At 47.5% G+C, this 18,060-nt stretch overlaps 1 protein-coding gene across 1 annotated transcript; it reads left to right on the top strand.

Annotated features, from left to right (window-relative positions):
• The first annotated feature begins 4,125 nt into the window (after positions 1-4,125).
• Positions 4,126-9,090, top strand: LOC143838836 (uncharacterized). Its single transcript, XM_077340744.1, has 6 exons — positions 4,126-4,224; positions 7,167-7,464; positions 8,162-8,245; positions 8,424-8,507; positions 8,800-9,051; positions 9,083-9,090. The coding sequence occupies exons 1-6, from the start codon at positions 4,126-4,128 to the stop codon at positions 9,088-9,090; spliced, it is 825 nt and encodes a 274-aa protein (XP_077196859.1).
• The last annotated feature ends 8,970 nt before the right edge of the window (positions 9,091-18,060 follow it).

The following is an 18,060-nucleotide window of genomic DNA, read 5'->3' as shown; positions in this document are numbered from 1 at the left end:
AGAGGGCCCAATCAGCAGGCGCAAAGCAAGCAGAGGGCCTGCCGATTGAGCCCTCTGCTTCCCATTCCGGCCCCAAAGGGCCAAACAGCCCCTTGGCACCGAGCTGACGAGTCCCCCCAAACCCCAAGCCCCGCTCCCCCAAACCGCTGCCTTCCCTGCACGCCGCCATTGCCACCCTGACCGCCGCTCCAGCCATCCACTGTAACCTGCCACCCCCGTTGAGCCTTCAAAGAATCAGCCTCTCCGTCAGATGGCTATCCAGCCTCTGTTTAAAAATTTCCAAAGATGGAAAACCTACCACCTCCCAAGGAAGCCTGTTCCACTGAGAAACCGCTCTAACTGTCAGGAACTTCTTCTGGATGTTGAGACGGAATTTCTTTTGAATTAATTTAATCCCATTGGTTCTGGTCCGTCCCTCTGGGGCAAGAGAAAACACCCTCTATATGGCAGTCTTTTAAATACTTGAGGTTGCTTATCAGATCCCCTTTCAGTCCTCTCCCCCCCCCCAGTCCTCTCCCCCCTCTGGACATGCTCCAGTTTGTCAACATCCCACTTCAACTGGGGTGCCCAAAACTGAACACAGAACTCCAAGTGAGGCCGAACCAGAGCAGAGTAATGCAGTACCATCACCTCCCGTGATCTGGACACGATATTCGGTTTGATACAGCCCAAAATCCCATTTGCCTTTTTAGCTACCGAGTCACACTGTTGACTCATGTTCAATGTATGGTCTAGATCCTTTTCACACATGCTACTGGCAAGACAAGTCTCCCCCATCCTATATTGGTGTAGATGGTTTTTCCTACCTAAATGCAGAACTTTACATTTGTCCCTATTGAACTTCATTTTATTCAGTTTAGCCCACTTCTCGAGTCCCCAGAACTCTGGTTGGGAATCCCTGCCTTATTAGGGATTATTTCTGTAATCAACACTAATAATAATAAACTGTAATAATATTAGGGATTATTTCTGTAATCAACACTAAAAAAAACAGAGCCTCTTCTGCATGATGGATAAGCTGATGAAAACTCACTAAATACATTGTTGTTTTTCTGAGCTCTGCATAGAAGAGTGAATTTACTCCGCAAAACTGATTTTGCTCTGCATGGTGAACTGCCTCTTCGGTGCTTTGTCTTTTAAGCGTTGTTTCTGAAAGAGGCTTTTCACCGATTCATTTCTCTCCTGCCTGAGATGTTCTATTAGTCATGCAGAGAAGCTCCTTAGTTATGCAGATTAGTGACTGCATTAGAGAACAAAAGTTTTGACTTGCTTCAAAACTTTTAAGTCAAAACTTTTTTTTACTTTTGACTTTTAAGTCAAAACGTTTGAAACAAAATGAAGCTGCATATATAAACAAGATTGGGACTTTGGTACTTAAAGGTCTTGGTCATGATAATGAGCTAGCAGCATTTGATTAATGAGATACAGCTTTTGGTTTCTTAAAATCTAGTTGTTACTGGGTTGCACTGTTGTCGGTGTGCAGTAGAGGGTGCTAGCCACTTTGATACAGAGAGGTCACTGTTAGACCTGGTAAGTCTCTGATTGCAATGACTCCTCTTCTGATTTACTTCATTATTTAAAGTACTAATGGCCACAAAATTTGCAAAGTTTGGAAATAGTGTGATATTAACGCTTTGTTCAAATGTATATATGCGGTTAATTGTAGAGTAGAAAAGTTATATTGCTTTTTCGTTCATCTTTCAGCTGAGGTTGACTAACAAAAAACGGTGGTGGTTGTAAGTGTGAGAAGAGTTTAAATATGCAACACAGAGCCGAGAACTTGGATGCTTCAAATAATAAAACATCTTTATTAAGAAGAGAAGCAACTTTGTAATGAAAGAGGGGAGACAGAGAGTCCTAGGTGTAAACTGCACGGAGCTTTTATTCCAACCCCAGATCAATTCAGTCCCTGCCCTCTACACAGAATGCGATTTCCGTATGGATTTTGGGCAATTTTAATTTTCCTTCTGCAGCAAGAAGGATTGATCCAGAGTGACCCTACCTTTATTGTGCGATATCTCAGACTGCTTTTAAGCCTGAATATCCAGCTTGGGAAAGAAAGCTCTGTGGTAGAGAACCTCTGATAGGCTACACCTGGTCATGTGACATGCTTGCCTTAAAGGAGAAGCCCCTAATTTCACTCAACTTCTGTCGGTCCCGGAGTTTTCCTCCCTCCTCTGCCTTTTTCAATCCTCTCCCCCTCCCCTCCAAGAAAAGAAAGAGGCTCCCTGCCTGGCTCCTCTCCCCCCCCCCTTCAAGAAAAGAAAGAAAGAGGCTTGGCTCCCCCCCCCCCACCTTCTGAGCCTCCCTAACCACATGCAGAAGACTTTCCTGTTTCAATGGGGAGGGGGAAGGAAGAATCGAGTTCAAAGCGATCTGAATTCAACAGGATTGACAATGGAATAAAGAAAGTAAGTGCAGACTCTGCCCTAGCTAACTGTCTAAACTGTTCTTCATCCATTCAGGCTGAAGAAGAAGAAGAAGAAGAAGAAGAAGAAGAAGAAGAAGAAGAAGAAGAAGAAGAAGAAGAAGAAGAAGAAGAAGAAGAAGAAAGCTGGTTCTTATATGCTGAAGGAGTCTCAAAGTGGCTTACATTCACCTTCCCTTTCTGCTCCCCATGACACCCTTTTACTGCTCGGTTAGAACAGCCTTATCAGGGCTGTGGCAAGTCCAAGGTCACCCAGCTGGTTGCACGTAGGGGAGCATGGAATCAAATCCAGCTTTCCAGATTAGAAATCCGCACTCCTATACACTACACCAAGCTAGCTCTCTAGTGTCCTCTGAACACCTGGCCATGGTGATCCATGTGATGGTCACCTCCAGAATTTCCATAACTAGCTCTATGTGGGCATGCTCTTGACCCTGACCCGGAAATTGCAACTGGTGCAAAATATGGCTGCTAGGATCCTCACAGGAACACCTTTATTTAAATTATAAGTATTTATTGTTTTATAGAAATACTAACCTTGAAGTTTTAAATGCTAGCAGCAGAAAAGAGGGGGCGGGAGACAGGCCGCCAGAGGATTACTCTGAGGATTACATTGAAGTGGTCTACATTTTCCCACAAGCAGCAGCAGAGCCCCTGCTTGGTGTGCAGAAGGTCCCCAGTTCAATCCCCAGTATCTCCAGCTAAAAGGACTAGACAGGAGGGGATGAGAAAGACCATTGATTGTTTGATTAAATTGTATATCCGTAATGGAGCCAATCCATGGAAGGCAGACTCTTTCTCTACTGAGGACCCACTGGGAAATCTAAAAGAAACTTTTGTGGCTTTCTGCAGTATAACATAAATTTTTCCAACAAGCAGCTTCTTGGGCGTTATATGGAACACATTCCACACAATGGCTGAGGTGGCAGCTGGTAAAGGCCAGCACCAGATCAGGCTGGCTGCACTGACACCACCACCCGTCTTGCGAGGCCATCTCCACTGTCCTGAGGGTTTCACATAAAAAACTGGACAACATTAAAAAGGATACGTATGCCAGTTGGGGTCTATTTGTTCCCTCCTTGACCTAAGCCCGGAGATGATAGGAAGAGACTCCTCCGCAGAATGGGGAAAAGCCTCTTTGGTGACCTGCAAAAGAAACCAAAAACATGCAAGGAAAGACATGACACTGGGGGATGTTGTGGAGGCTGCAGCCAGGGAGACAAATCCAAGACAAGTTCCTTCCCATCTAAATTCCATTTGTGTACGTACACAGAGTCCACTTCCCCGAGAGAGAGGGACTGTGGGGCAGCTCCTGGGAGGACAGCACGCTGCTGATTCATGAGGTTTCTGAAACTTACATGAACAGGAAGAGCAGGCCAAGGAGCCAGCACAGAGGCAGGTTATAATAGTCCCAAAGCAACATTTTTTGGAAAGAGGAAGGACCGCAATGGAGAACTGAGGGGAGCCTTTAATGTGCATAGCGGTTAAGAGTGGCAGCCTCTAACTGTTTAGCAGAACAGTTTTCTCAGCGCTCTAGTGAAACATGGAGTACAAAAAACAGCCTTTTCTTTGTACCAACACGCACTGGCACCCGGAAAACTATATGGAGCTGAGCTGTCTTCACACGTAAAGGTTAGGGAGAGCTGTTTATATTCAAAGAGATTCACAACTCCTGGCCCTTTCAGGTAGGGGCTGCAATGCAGGCGCCCAGGGCACAAGCCAGCCCATACCGAGGGTCACCTGGCATCCCACTTGCCCCGGCCCAGGACTTGCTCTTCCGCTTGCCAGAAGCAGCTGTGAGGTTACAGCAGGACTGGGAAATAGAGGAAAACTTGTATATATGATGATACTGAAGGACACAAGAGGGGGAGTAGAAAGACAATGCAGCTACATTATCAGGAGGAGGAAGAAGAGGAAAAGATGGTGGGAATGAAGGGTAAAGAGAAGAAGATGGAGGAGGAAAAGAGCTTCTTGATGCACTGTCATCCTGTCGAGGAGTCCAGCCTGGCATCTAAAGCTAGCAGTTCATCCATGGCAGCCCTTCCTCAAATACCTGAGGTGTGAAATGGGGCGGTAACTGGCTGGGCACTGGAGGTTCTTCGAGGGTTTCTTCAGTAAAGGACAGATTACTGCCTCCTTCAGACTGTCCGGGAATGCCCCTGTCAGTAGGGACCAGAGCAGTCTTCATACCTTCTTGTCACTCATTTTTTGAAACCATGAGGGGAAGGGGTCTAGAGTAGCGATCCCCAACCTGTGGGCTGCGGACCACATGTGGTCTGTCGACTAATTGGAGGTGGGCCGCAAAGGACACCTTCTCCCCCCCCCCCGGCCCTTTACTTCATCCTCCCCGGCCCTTTACAACGCACTTCGGGTGTCATTGTTTCCCATCACTCCCAGATGGGACTATCTCGTTGCAGAGAAACAAGCTCAGGGTTCCCATTGATTTCTCATTGTCATGAGTTAAAATTTCCATGAAAATAATATGTTCCTTATGTTCATTGTTGTGGCATGTCTGTATCTTATTTTGAAGGGATGTTTAAACATTACCATAGCAATCAGAGAGCATTAGGGCAGTGGTTGAGAGTAGAGGAGTAAACTACCCCCCCCACCGGGCCTCAGTAAAATTGTCAAGCGTTGAGTGGTCCCCGGTGATAAAAAGGTTGGGGACCACTAGTCTAGAGGACATGTGGTCAGCCTCATTGAAGCTAGCAACCTGTCTACATTGTCCTGCACAAGATATCTGAAACTGTCAAAACACTCCTTCTTCCAGTTCCTTTACAGCAATAAATTTTGGAGAAAGATCATGGTGGAGTGACAAGATTTTATCCATGATGTAACTCACAAAAGCTTCACAGCTAATGTCCAGTTGAATACTAATTGGAAACACTTCTTGCAGGACAGTCAAGGACCAAACTACCCTAAACAGTTGAGCCAGGTGTGAGTAAAATGAACACAATGGTGATGGCATAAAATTCTCATTTAACCTCTCTCTTGGCCATCTCAGGCTTTAATGAGAGAAGATGTTCTCTTCACAAGTTTGCCTCCAACTTCTGCCTAGTCATCTCAGCTTCTGCTTCTTTTCATGCAGCTCCTCATTATACCAGGAGAACAGCTTCAAGCAGGTAGAGATGGGCTGTCAGAGGGCGATCTCATCAATGGTGGCCAACATCTAATGAGTTGCTGGGGGCTTCAGATCCAGCAGAGCATTCAGGAATCCTTCTGGATCTAAAAGTCTTTGTGGGCAACCTAAAATTCGCCCACTGCCTTGGGGAAGGGGGGACACGGGGAATTCTTAGGGCCATTTCGCACGGCTTCAAAGTAGCAGGATGGTTGCCAATTGGAAACGCTACAAATTTGCCATAACCCACGACGTCGTACACAATCTGCAACAGTCCTGCAACCGACCCGCAAAAAGCGCTTCGTTGTAGCGCTTCTAGGGGAATCCAGAAAAGTGGATTCACCCTCCGGATAGCGATACACTCCTGCAACCAATCTGCGACAATAGCGCCACAGACTTGTGCGTTACCATTGTTGCAGTTTCTTCAAAGTCCCTCCTCCCGAGCCTTTCCTCCAAACTTCCGGCGAACTGTCCGCCATTTTTTTTCTCCGAGCGAGCGGGGATCTACGAGGCAACGAGACAGCGACTGGCTTTCAAGCATGATCACTTTCGGAAATTCTGCCCGGACACCACAAGAGTTTTTCAAAAGCACAGTGGCACACACCGTCACGTTCCAAACATTTGCCCAAAGCTTAAAACCCCGTCTACCTTCGGCCAGTACTAGCGGAGTCAACGTACAGGGAGCATTTTAAAAAACTTTCCTCTGAGCGTGCCAACGAACGTTCGCCGCTCGCAGTCTCCTGTTAACCTTAGAGGGGTTCAATACAAATGATTCTAGCATGAGGGGCGGTTTATGTGTAGTGGGTCTTTGTGTGGTTCCGGGTGCGTGGTTGTGCTTGGGTGCGGACAACCCCTTCCATCGGCGGCTAGACCTCCGGCAAGCGGAGTCGCCGTCCACCGTTCATTTTAAAAAACTGTACGCTGACCATGCCAACGAACGTTCGCCAGTTACATGTCATTGATTTATGCTTTGGTTGGTGAATATTATTGGGGAACTGTCGCGTACCGCTGCACTTGCTCTCGGTTTTACACCGGCATGCGTTTTTGTAATGGCGGACATTTCACTAAAATGGCTCCCGCTGCATGTTCAAACTGCTCTTCCCGCGTGTGGACGAATCAGCACATGCGAGAAGTCAAACAAAAGGCGCTAATCTGGCCATTAGGAGCAGATCCTGTTCCCGCGCGAGGAGTTTTGAACGTGACATGTGACCTCATGTGGCCAATGTGCGTGTCCCCTACTGCCCTCCACCAATCAGGAGCCGGCTAGTCCCTTTGTCTTTGTGTGCGGGAAGGTATATGATCCGTTGCACCCTGCACCTCGCACCACCATTTTGCTCAGCTACTAGCGAAGGCACCATGGAATCTTCCTCGCAAGCGTCGTCCGTTCCTGCAACCGGCCGTGGCCCAACTTGGAGGGACGCGGAGATCAGGGACCTGATCGCGATTTTCTCGGAAGAGAAAATCCAGGACGCCTTCCAGTCCTCGCACAGGAATAGGGAGGTCTTCGAACAAGTGGCCATAAAGATGCGTGCCCTGGGCCACAACAGGACCAGCCTTGAATGCCGGTCCAAAACTAAAACAATGCGGGCGGAGTATATGCGTGCCGTGAACCATAATAAGGGTTCCGGCAACGAGAAGGTGACCTGCCCCTACTTTGAGGAGCAGCGCCCGCTGTACGGCGACGGGGAAGGAGCCGGCAGGCCGAAGCGCGTCGGGAGGAGCCTTAAGGTGGTTCGGAAGCCGGCTGCCCCGGTCGAGGAACCACCCGCTGAGGAGGATCCCGGCGAGGGCACCTCGTCCAGCTTTCGGCCTCCACCCCCCGTCCAGCAACGAGCCGCGGAATTGGTCACGCTGGACCTAATGGCCATCGCTCCTGGGGAGCCAGAGGAGGTTCCTGAGCAAACGCCCCTTGCCTCCGGTAAGTAATTTTCTTTTTATTTTATATTTCATTTTGAGCAAATGTGTGTTCTGACGTTTGGGAATCGTTTTCTCGTGTGTTCGTTGCAACGCATAATATGCTAGGATGTTTGTGGATTGCTTTGGGTGGCTTTTTAAAACGGTTGTGTTTAACCAACAAGCCAAACGGTTTTGCAGCATGCCTCAGCCATAGGCCTTCTGCAGTGCTTTAGCCACTACTTTGGGACCTTGCTGTGTGGTTCAGGTTGTATGCTTGCTCCTTTTTCACTATTGTATGCCTTGTGTTCGTTGCAACGCATGCTATGCTAGGATGTTTGTGGATTGCTTTGGGTGGCTTTTTAAAACGGTTGTGTTTAACCAACAACCCAAACAGTTTTGCAGCATGCCTCAGCCATAGGCCTTCTGCAGTGCTCTAGCCACTACTTTGGGACCTTGCTGTGTGGTTCAGGTTGTATGCTTGCTCCTTTTTCACTATTGTATGCCTTGTGTTCGTTGCAACGCATGCTATGCTAGGATGTTTGTGGATTGCTTTGGGTGGCTTTTTAAAACGGTTGTGTTTAACCAACAACCCAAACAGTTTTGCAGCATGCCTCAGCCATAGGCCTTCTGCAGTGCTCTAGCCACTACTTTGGGACCTTGCTGTGTGGTTCAGGTTGTATGCTTGCTCCTTTTTCACTATTTTCTGCTCTTGTCCACAGAGACACAGATGCCTGGGACGGTGGTCCTCGAGTCCCCAGCAGCGGTGGCAGAGGACAGTGATTCCGGGGCGTCAACAAATGTTGGTAAGTATCAGTTGCAATAAGGGGGGGGGGGTTTAACTGCTTTGTGCTTTTCTGTTTGTGCACGGCAGCAGCACTGCTAAGAGACAGAAGAGAGTCCCTCAACGTTGCTGCTTTAGGGTGTGAAGCTTGCTTTGCCACACTTTGGTCCTAAATCATGTTCTTTTTTCCCTTTTTTCAGATTTCATACCCGGGACGCAGGAGGAGGAGGAGCGTGGGGTGGCTGGACCTCCTGCCGTGCGCAGGCGTATACAGATACAAGATGGTGAGCGTGCATGAACTATTCCTTTCGAGCCATGGCTGCAGGACAATGTCTGTGTGCAATAACTGTGTGCTTCCTTTTCATTTTTGTGCTCCCCTGGCATTGTTCTGAGTCTTGGTTTAACATGTAACCAAGAAAGGCCACCATGGGCAAACAAACAATAACCATGTGCTCCCCTGGCATTGTTCTGAGTCTTGGTTTAACAAGTAACCAAGAAAGGCCACCATGTGCACCAGGGTGGGTTTTGACTGTCTCGATGTTACTAACAGTTCTGTTTCTCTTTTTTTGCCAACAGAGGTCCTTTCAGAAGACGACGAGCCAGCCGGCTCACCACCTAGAGGTGCTCTCCAAGCTGAGGAGAGGCTGGCGAGGGAACGCGGCAGGCTGCGGCGCGTCTCCGTCCTGACTAGTGTGGGAGAAAGGATCCTGGAGCACTGCCAGGAGGAGTCCAGGCGTGCCGCTGCCGCAGACCAGGCGATGCTCTCCCTCGTGGCCCAGGAGGGAAAAAAATTCCGTGCCATCCTTAGAGAGTCGAACCAATCCCTACGCGAAAGCGTGGAGGAGGTTCGCCTGATAAGGAGGCTGATGGAGAGGGCGGTCGCGGTTATGGAGGCGGCCACCCCTCCTCAGATTACCGTGCACGTCCCCCCCCCACCCACACCTCCCCCACCACCTCCAGCACCCACCCCACCCACCCCGTCTCAGAATGCCTCGACCCAAACGAGAAGGAGGACTGTTCTCGGGAAGAGAATCGTTAAACCCGCGGACAAGTTCTCCCCCTCCTAGTTTGGGCCAGTTTGTCTAGTTATCTGTGTTTGCTGTTGTCTGTTAAATAAAGTTTATATTTTTGACTCTGTCTCTGTGTACCCTCTCAAGTGATTGTGCCTATTCTGGCACCGTTGTGTGGGTTGGAGGTTGGAGGGTGTTTTAAAGGTTAAAGGTGTTTTAGGAGTTTGGGGTGAAAGGTGTGCGAGTGTAAGGAGTCACACTGGAGTCTTTTTCAGGAAATTTACAACAACATTTTATTTTCAAAAACAGTTCAACAGGGGAAAAAAACAAGGGAATGTAACTTGGACCCCCCCACCACCACCCCCACCCTCCAAGAAAGCCAACTTTTTTTTAACAAATTCATATATTTAACAGGGATAGAAAAATGGGCAATGTAACTAGGAACCCCCCCAACACCCCCCACCCCAAAACACAAACAGAAAACAAAACTCAGGTCCCACTGCTCCCCTCCCCAGCCCCTTCCATCTCCCTCACTCTCCTGCACAACCGTCCCATGGTCCCCCTGACTTTGCGGCGGAACAGGTCTTCGTCCTCCTTCTTCTTAACTGTGTGGGGAGGGAGAAAAAGTACACATTAGTGCCACACATATTTTCCAATTTTTTTAGTTTACATGCATACACTTTTTAGTGGCCTTAGCCACAGTGTGAGAAGAGTTGGGCAGTGGGGAACATAACCTACGTTCTTCCGCCTCCCTCTGCTGCCTTTGCTGCTCAATCTCCCCTTTCAGGTCTGCCACTTCAGCCTCTAAGGAAGTAACCCTGGCCTCCATGGCACGCAGCCTTGCCTCCATAGTTTCTGCTATAGAAATCAAACAAAGAATTTAATCACACTTCAAATGGAAGCATCACATCAGGCTCCCATATGGCTCCATGGGGGTACACACACATGGGTCTCCCTCACAGACATAAAACTCTCACCTGCAGCCTGTCCTGAGGTGGAAGGTCCCTCTTCCTCCCCCTCCTCACGCTCAGGTGCTTTTGCCAGCTTGGATGGTGATTGTGTGGCTGGGCAAAGAAAAAGAGAAATCATAAGTAAAAGCACACAAACCAGAGATGAAACACAGCTGGTGGACACACCACAGTTAGAGTCAAAGCGCATAACCAAAGTGGTTCTACAGTACTGGCGGGCTAAGTCAGAGGGGGTTGACAGCATCTAAATACTTTCTCGAATTTCATTGGGGACAGTAGGGGAAAGAGGCAGCTAGTCATTCCATGCATGTTTAAGGGCAAAACACAACGAGGGCAGCACTCACCCATATGCCTCCTCATTTCCAGGGGGGGCTTCCCAGCCTTCTCCCATATTTTCACCATCTGGTCGTGGAAGACCGTTCTCCCACTTGGCTGCGGGACCCCCCCCCCCCCACTGTTCCAGACTGTTGAGGAAGTCCAGCTTCACCCTCTTAAATTTTGTCCGGACCTGCTCCCAGGTCCGGACATAGCCCCTCTCCCTCAGCTTTGATGCCAACACCAGATAAGCACCCTTGGTGTGGCAGTGGGTGCTGGCCATAAGGCGGCCAACACTTTTCGATTGGAGCACAAGCTCCAGAAGTGCCTCAGCCTCGGCGCGCTGCCAGAAGGAGCCCTTCCGTGGCTTCGGCATCTTCGGAATGACGGTTAGGGAACGAACGTGCGTTGCTCCGATCGACCACCCCTATTTTAAATGTATCAAAGCTGCCCACCAATAAAATTATTCCTTGGAACATAAGTGGATTGATCCTCCGGTTTGACAGGGGTCGCCAATACTTCCTGGCTACCCACCTCCCCGAACTTTCCCCGTTCAGCGCTTCCGTATTGTGTTTGTCAATTTCAGTGGGGAGTTAGCATTTAGGGCTGTCAAAGTGCTTTTGGACCAGAGAATCCCCGTTTTTTTGCTGGCTAAGTACACAAACCGCACAAGACAAGGTTAAACAAAGAACACAAAACTTTATTCAACAACAGAGTAGGAAAAACAATTAAACACGCCTCCTGTTTCTGTAGATGTGGGTGGCTATGGCGTCCCGAACCTTGCACCCCTCAGCATAGATCCTTTTTCTCCTTGCTTCAGGGATGTCTTGTGTGTCCTCAAGGACTACAGGATCAGGTTCATCCACAGGGAAGGGGATGTTATGTCCCTTGTCCTCGCATATGTTGTGCAAAATGACACACGCGATGATCAGCGGAGTCACATTGTCTATATGCACATGGAGTCGGGACATCAGGCAACGGAACCGGGACTTCAAACGTCCAAAGGCACGCTCCACTACATTCCTTGCCCGGGAGTGACTGAGGTTGTAGTGGCTCTGCACGTCTGTCCTTGGCCGCTTGTAGGGAGTCATGAGCCAGCGTCGTAATGGGTAGGCTCCGTCCCCGAGCACCAACGCCGGCACACGCACGCCCTCAATGGTGGCGGTGGGGTTTCCTGGAACAAAGACCCCTTCGTCCATGGCTTTCCTGAGGTTCGATTCCCTGAAAACAAGGGCATCATGCCTCCTGCCACTCCACCCCACCTCGGCATCGATAAACCGGCCGGAGAAGTCCACAGTTCCTTGCAGGAGAACAGAACAAAAGTCCTTCCTGTTCCCGTACTCCTTTATGCTTCCCCCGGGGGCACGGATAGGGATGTGGCTTCCATCGACGGCCGCAAAACAATGCGGGAATCCAAGCCTGGCAAACCCGTCCATACTCTGGAATAAGGGAAAGAAAAGAATATAAGCCATGGCATGTCAGCGTGGGGTGTATCGCGTCTTCGTTGCTGACCTGTCAAACAAGAAAAAAAATTTAAAGGGCAAAGGGGATAGAATGACACTCACCGCTCCAAGCCGGTCTCCGAGGCACACGACTTTGCTGAACAATTCCGCCTCCATGGCGAGGCAGAACTCCTTAAGGATATCGCCAACCGTAGTGACTCCGAGTCCGAATTGCTGGGCTACTGTCCGGAAGTACTGAGGGGTGGCCAAGTACCACAATGCGACCGCCACCCTTTTTTCCACTGGCACGGGGCGCCGCATGCCAGTGACTTGCCTCTCCATGCGTCCACGTAGAGCCTCCACGAGTTCAAAAAATGTCCCCCTAGACATTCTAAAGTTGGCAATCCAGTGGTCATCATCCCAGCGAGCCCACACAAAATTTTCCCACCAGTCAGAGGATCTTTCGTCCACCCAGAACCGGGGGGGGAAACGGACCTCTGCCAGAGCTTGCCAGTGCCTCTTTGCCGCCATGGTTGCCCGTTGAGAACGTCTTGTACTGCTGGTCATCGCTCTGGCAATACGTTCTCGGTATTCCTCTGAAGCAGCCCTCCTATGCTGCACAGTGGTGCGGATACGCTGGACCACCGCAAGCATCTGAGCCAACAATTGAAAAATAATCCTCTCCATTGCAACGTTAACCTGTGCTGCGGGCAGTAGGCTACGCAAACAAAGAGAGGCCGACCGCGTGTCTGCCCAGGTGCATATAAGCAGGTAACCTGTGGGCGTGTACTGTGGGCGGGGATTAACCAATCAAACATATCAATGCATCAACCTCTGGTTCATAGAAAACAATAGAAAACACGTTCCAAGGGCGCAAATGATTGGACGATAACGCGTTGCTACGGGGTTTCCTGGGTTTTTTTTAAAAAAAGGGAACACCGACGAGTCCGGCTTTAGGGTCGAGGTCAAAGGTGTGCCTGCAGTTTGATTGACGGGCACGGGAGGCCAGAAGCGCTAAAAAGGGACCTCCTTTGTAGCGAAAAGACGGAGAACCGGAAGCCTGTGGGTTACGAAAGTGACGAGAAGTGAAAGTGCTAAATTCCGCAAAAACCGCAGCTGTGCGTTACGGGCACAGCTAGTTACATTTCGCTAGTTGAAGTAGCGATTTCGCTAACAGCAACCAAATAGCAACTTTGAGCTCTGTGCGAAATGGCCCTTAGTTGGGCCTTCAAGGCATAGTGGTCTGATCATGGTACTGCATTAGCTGCTATCATGCCCACTTCCAGCCCTGCTTTGAAGATCAAATAGAGGATATTGCCTGCTTGATGGGTGGGACCGGCAACAAATTGCAGGAGCCCCATTGTGGCCACCAATGCCACCTGATCTGAAAGCTGGCAACTTCGCATGGAACAGTATCCCAGCATATTCACCTGAATACTAAGGTGGATGTCATTTCTGAGTAGGTGGAATTACCCTTGACACTGTAGTATATAGAGTGTCTACTCTATCTAGGCCAGTCTAGGCCAGCTAATTTGACCATAGGCCCGGTGGAATATCTCTGCCATGCAGGCCCTGAAGAATTGGTGTTATATGCTCCAACTGGAAAACTACAGGAGAGGGATGGCTGTTGAAGATGACTCAATTTGCAAAGATAGCTAAATTCACAACACTAACCACAGAAAACACATGACTTACCAGTAGCCACCCCATTATTAGGTAACACTGCTAAGCTTATTCTAAATACGAGTGTGTTTCAGAATTTGTGGGAACTTTAGATAGTTAGCAGACATACAGCTGATAGTATAAAGTTAGCTTACAATAAACCAGACCACAAGATGGACTCAGATGTTGACAGTTTATAATTATTATGTTTATAATAATTATTCATGATACATTAGTAAGGACATGTGTCATGAATTCCCCAACTCCCAGTTGAAGTACTGTTTTTGATATTAAATACTTACGGAGAAATTCCTTCTGATATAGAACCATAAGAAATGTGGGTTGTCGTATCCTCTTTAAGTAATATTGACTCTGTGTTGTTGTTGTTGTTGTTGTTGTTGTTAGGTGGGAAGTCGTGTCTGACCCATTGCGACCCCATGAACAATGATCCTCCAGGCCTTCCTGTCCTCTACCATTCCCCGGAGTCCATTTAAGTTTGCACCTACTGCTTCAGTGACTCCATCCAGCCACCTCGTTCTCTGTCGTCATTCCCTTCTTCTTTTGCCCTCAATCGCTCCCGGCATTCTTCTCATGAGGTGGACAAAGTCTTTCAGTTTCATCTTCAGGATCTGGCCTTCTAAAGAGCAGGCAGGGCTGATCTCCTCTAGGACTGACCGGTTTGTTCGCCTTGCAGTCCAAGGGACTCGCAAGAGTCTTCTCCAGCACCAGAGTTCAAAAGCCTCAATTCATTGACGCTTGGCCTTCCTTATGGTCCAACTTTCACAGTCATACATTGCAGCTGGAAAGACCATAGCTTTGACCAAATGCACTTTTGTTGATAGGGTGATGTCTCTGCTTTTTAGGATGTTGTCTAGATTTGCCTTAGCTTTCCTCCCTAGGAGCAAGCATCTTTTAATTTCTTTGCTGCACTCTCCATCTGCAGTGATCTTGGAGCCCAGGAAAATAAAATCTGTCACTATCTCCATTTCTTCCCCATCTATTTGCCAGGAATTGAGAGGGCCGGATGCCATGATCTTTGTTTTCTTGATGTTGAGTTTCAAGCCAACTTTTGCACTCTCCTTCTTCACCCGCATCAAGAGGATCTTTAGTTCCTCTTAGCTTTCTGCCATTAGAGTGTTATCATCGGCATACCTGAGGTTGTTGATATTTCTCCCTGAAATCTTGAGACCAATTTGTCTCATCTAACCCCGCCTTTCTCATGATGTGCTCCGCATACACGTTAAATAGGCAAGGCGACAATATACATCCTTGCCGAACTCCTTTCTCAATTTTGAATCAATCAGTGATTCCATGCCCGGTTCTCACTGTTGCTTCTTGACCTGCATATAGGTTTCTCAAGAGACAGATATGATGCTCTGGTAGAATCATAGAATCATAGAGTTGGAAAGAATCCTAAAGCAGCAGTCCGCAAGCTTTCGGCCGCTGTGGACCGCTGCGGCGGAGTGGGGGGAGAGGGCGGCCCGGGGGCCCGCGCACGCGCGGCAGCCCCAGCACAAACGCGCTGGCAGACCCAGCCCCGTGCGGCCACGGCTCCCCCTCCCGGCCTCTCTGGGCCACCAGCAAATCGGCCGCTAAAGCAGCCAATTAGCTTGTGGCTCGGCAAGCTTCTCTTCCCTCCCCTCCCGAAACAAGAAGCTTGCCGAGCCACGAGCTAATCGGCCGCTTTGGCGGCCGATTTGCTTGCGGCCTGGCGAGCTTCTCGCTTCGGAGGGGAGGGAAGAAGGAGCCGCGGCCCGGCCCGCGGGTTGGGGACCACTGTACACAGTGTGTATCCAACCTTTCCTTGTAGACTGCCAGTGAGAGGCAGTCATGTAGACTGCCTTGTAGACTGCTCACCACCTCCTTAGGCAGCCTATTCCACTGCTGAACTACTCTGACTGTGAACATTTTTCCTGATATCTAGCCTATATCGTTGTACTTGTAGTTTAAACCCATTACTGCGTGTCCTTTCCTCTGCAGCCAATGGGAACAGCATCCTGCCCTCCTCCAAATGACAACCTTTTGAATACTTAAAGAGGGCTATCATGTCCCCTCTCAACCGCCTTTTCTCCAGGCTGAACATTCCCAAGTCCCTCAACCTATCTTCATAGGGCTTGGTCCCTTGGCCCCAGATTTTGGAGAACTTCTACATTGGATTGTGATCATAAAACTTAGCTGTAAAGAAAGAGGGCTATGTTACTTGGTTTGCACTCTGAAGAGGTACAAAATAAAAAGCTGCCTCTTGATTTATTCCTGTCTTCATGCTGGTCGTTTCATCTCAAAGAGCGGCTGGAGAAGTCTGGCGTGATGTGTTTTGAAACACTACTTGTTTATATACAATTTTATTACGGTCATAGACCAGCATAAGAAACATCCATTAAAACCAGGAATTAAAACATCTTAAAATATAGAGAATACAAAAGGTAGAAAATACAAAATGTAGATAGACACAGCTGTCCAGATTCATTTAAAACAGACCATTCTATTACGAATTTTGATCGCTGCTGCGCAGAACTTAGCAACTCTATAAGTTGTGTTGTTTTCTATATCTGCAAGCAGCAGAGAAATGTAAAATTCTCCTGAGCGCCCTGGGAATCTGCCTAGCAATGGAAGAATTAGACTAGTTCGAATCTCATTATAGAATCGACATTGAAAGAGAACATGTTCCATGGTTTCTACATGCCCAGAGCCACAGGTGCATTTCCTTTCAGTATAGGGTATTTTCTTATATTTTCCTTCTAATACCGCTGAAGGGAAGGCATCGCAGCGTGCCAAAGTGAAGGTCCTCCTATGACTAGGTACTTCAAGCTTGGCCAGATATGTCATAGGGTAAAATGAATATCTATTGGGTTCACTAATAATGAAAGATGGGTTATTCGCTAGGTCCTGTTGGCGTTCTATGTCGGTCAATCTCTGCTTAACAACTTCTTTGGCCTGATCATATCCCATACTCAGTAGGAGCTCAGGAGAGAACCCCAAGAGTGTGATTTTAGTTCTGATGTTTCGTTGCCAAGATGATTGATAGCCATCCTCAGTTGTTAGTGGGGCAAGGCCACGAGGGAAAAAGGACAGTCTAAGCCAGTAATTTAAAGCAGTCAGCCATACTCTAGCCTCCATCTTCATGAAACCTACTACTTGTTTTGAACACTACTTGTTTTAAAGCATGACATGCCCTCCATCGGTTAGCCCCCTTGCTCTCTTGAAATGAGATGGGAAGTATATATGGTTAGGAAGCAATAATGGTCTGACTTCCCAGGCTTTTTATTTAGCGTCCTTTAATTTCCTTCCAAAAAGAAAAATGTGAGAGGGTTAAATTTGAACAAAAAGTTATTCCCTTCAAAAAAAAGAAAGAAAGAAACCACCACACGCATTGTGGAAGCATATTTGGTTTTTTATTTATTTATTTTAAACCTTTTCAGACACTATGAAATTAAGTGGCTGCGCATTTTTTGCTTTTGTAGCACAGAAGCCAAAGTTCCTTCTGCATGTTTTAATTTTGATTGAGTTTTGGGGAGACTAAAGGGGGCATTCTGAAGAGAGATGCAATTCTTAACACTAGATAAAATTCTACCTGCCCCCTTCTACTTATCACCAAACTAAAGGGCGGTGGGGGGGTGGGAAGAGTAATTTTTAAAAGGACACTTTGGGGGGAATTATGAAAATCCACTAATGTCCTTCTGAACCCTTCAGATTTCCCACCTAATACCAAATAGGATGGCTCTGCAAATAAAAGGAAACATAAATTATGCCCCAACTCGTTTTGCATAACACTTTAAACTAATAATAGAGAATTTTGAAATAGCACTAGTAGCTTTTGCTATATTACCATAATAGTTAAGTATGTCAGTTACATTGTTGAAGTCCTAAGATACTATCTTGTAATATAATAGGGCTTCTACTGGTTATTAGAAGCTACCAAGAGAATCCAGCTGCAGAATATGATAAACTTACGGGATGTTCTCTGCTAACTATATGAAGCCATCAGAAATAGTAAAGGCAAAATGAGTCGTTCTCGTGTAAATCCTGTTTACATTTCTGTACACCACCGTGGTTTACACGAAACGGTGTATTTATCATGCATACTATGTGAATATCATGCATACTATGTGAAATTTAACAATTACGGTTATATAGCGAAAGCAAGTAGTGACTTGCTTTAGCTATATAACCGTAATTGTTAAATATCTGATGTTCCTTGATGAAGGCAAAAGAAACATGCATGCTATATATCAGGTATATATGCCATTCGTTGTATGGATGTAATCAATCATAAATTAATTTATTAGCCAACCAGTATTTTAGGTTTTAAGAGGGAGTAGAAGATAGAATTTCATAACACTTTAAACTAATAATACAGGATTTTGAAATAACACTGGTAACTTTTGCTATTTGACCATAATAGTTAATAATAGTCAGTTACATAAGTTACATAATAGTCAG

This window comes from Paroedura picta, chromosome 5 (genome assembly GCF_049243985.1).
Source record: "Paroedura picta isolate Pp20150507F chromosome 5, Ppicta_v3.0, whole genome shotgun sequence".
Classification (NCBI taxonomy): Eukaryota; Metazoa; Chordata; class Lepidosauria; order Squamata; family Gekkonidae; genus Paroedura; species Paroedura picta.
The sequence above is the reverse complement of the archived record's forward strand: the minus strand, read 5'-3'. Positions and strand labels throughout refer to the sequence as shown.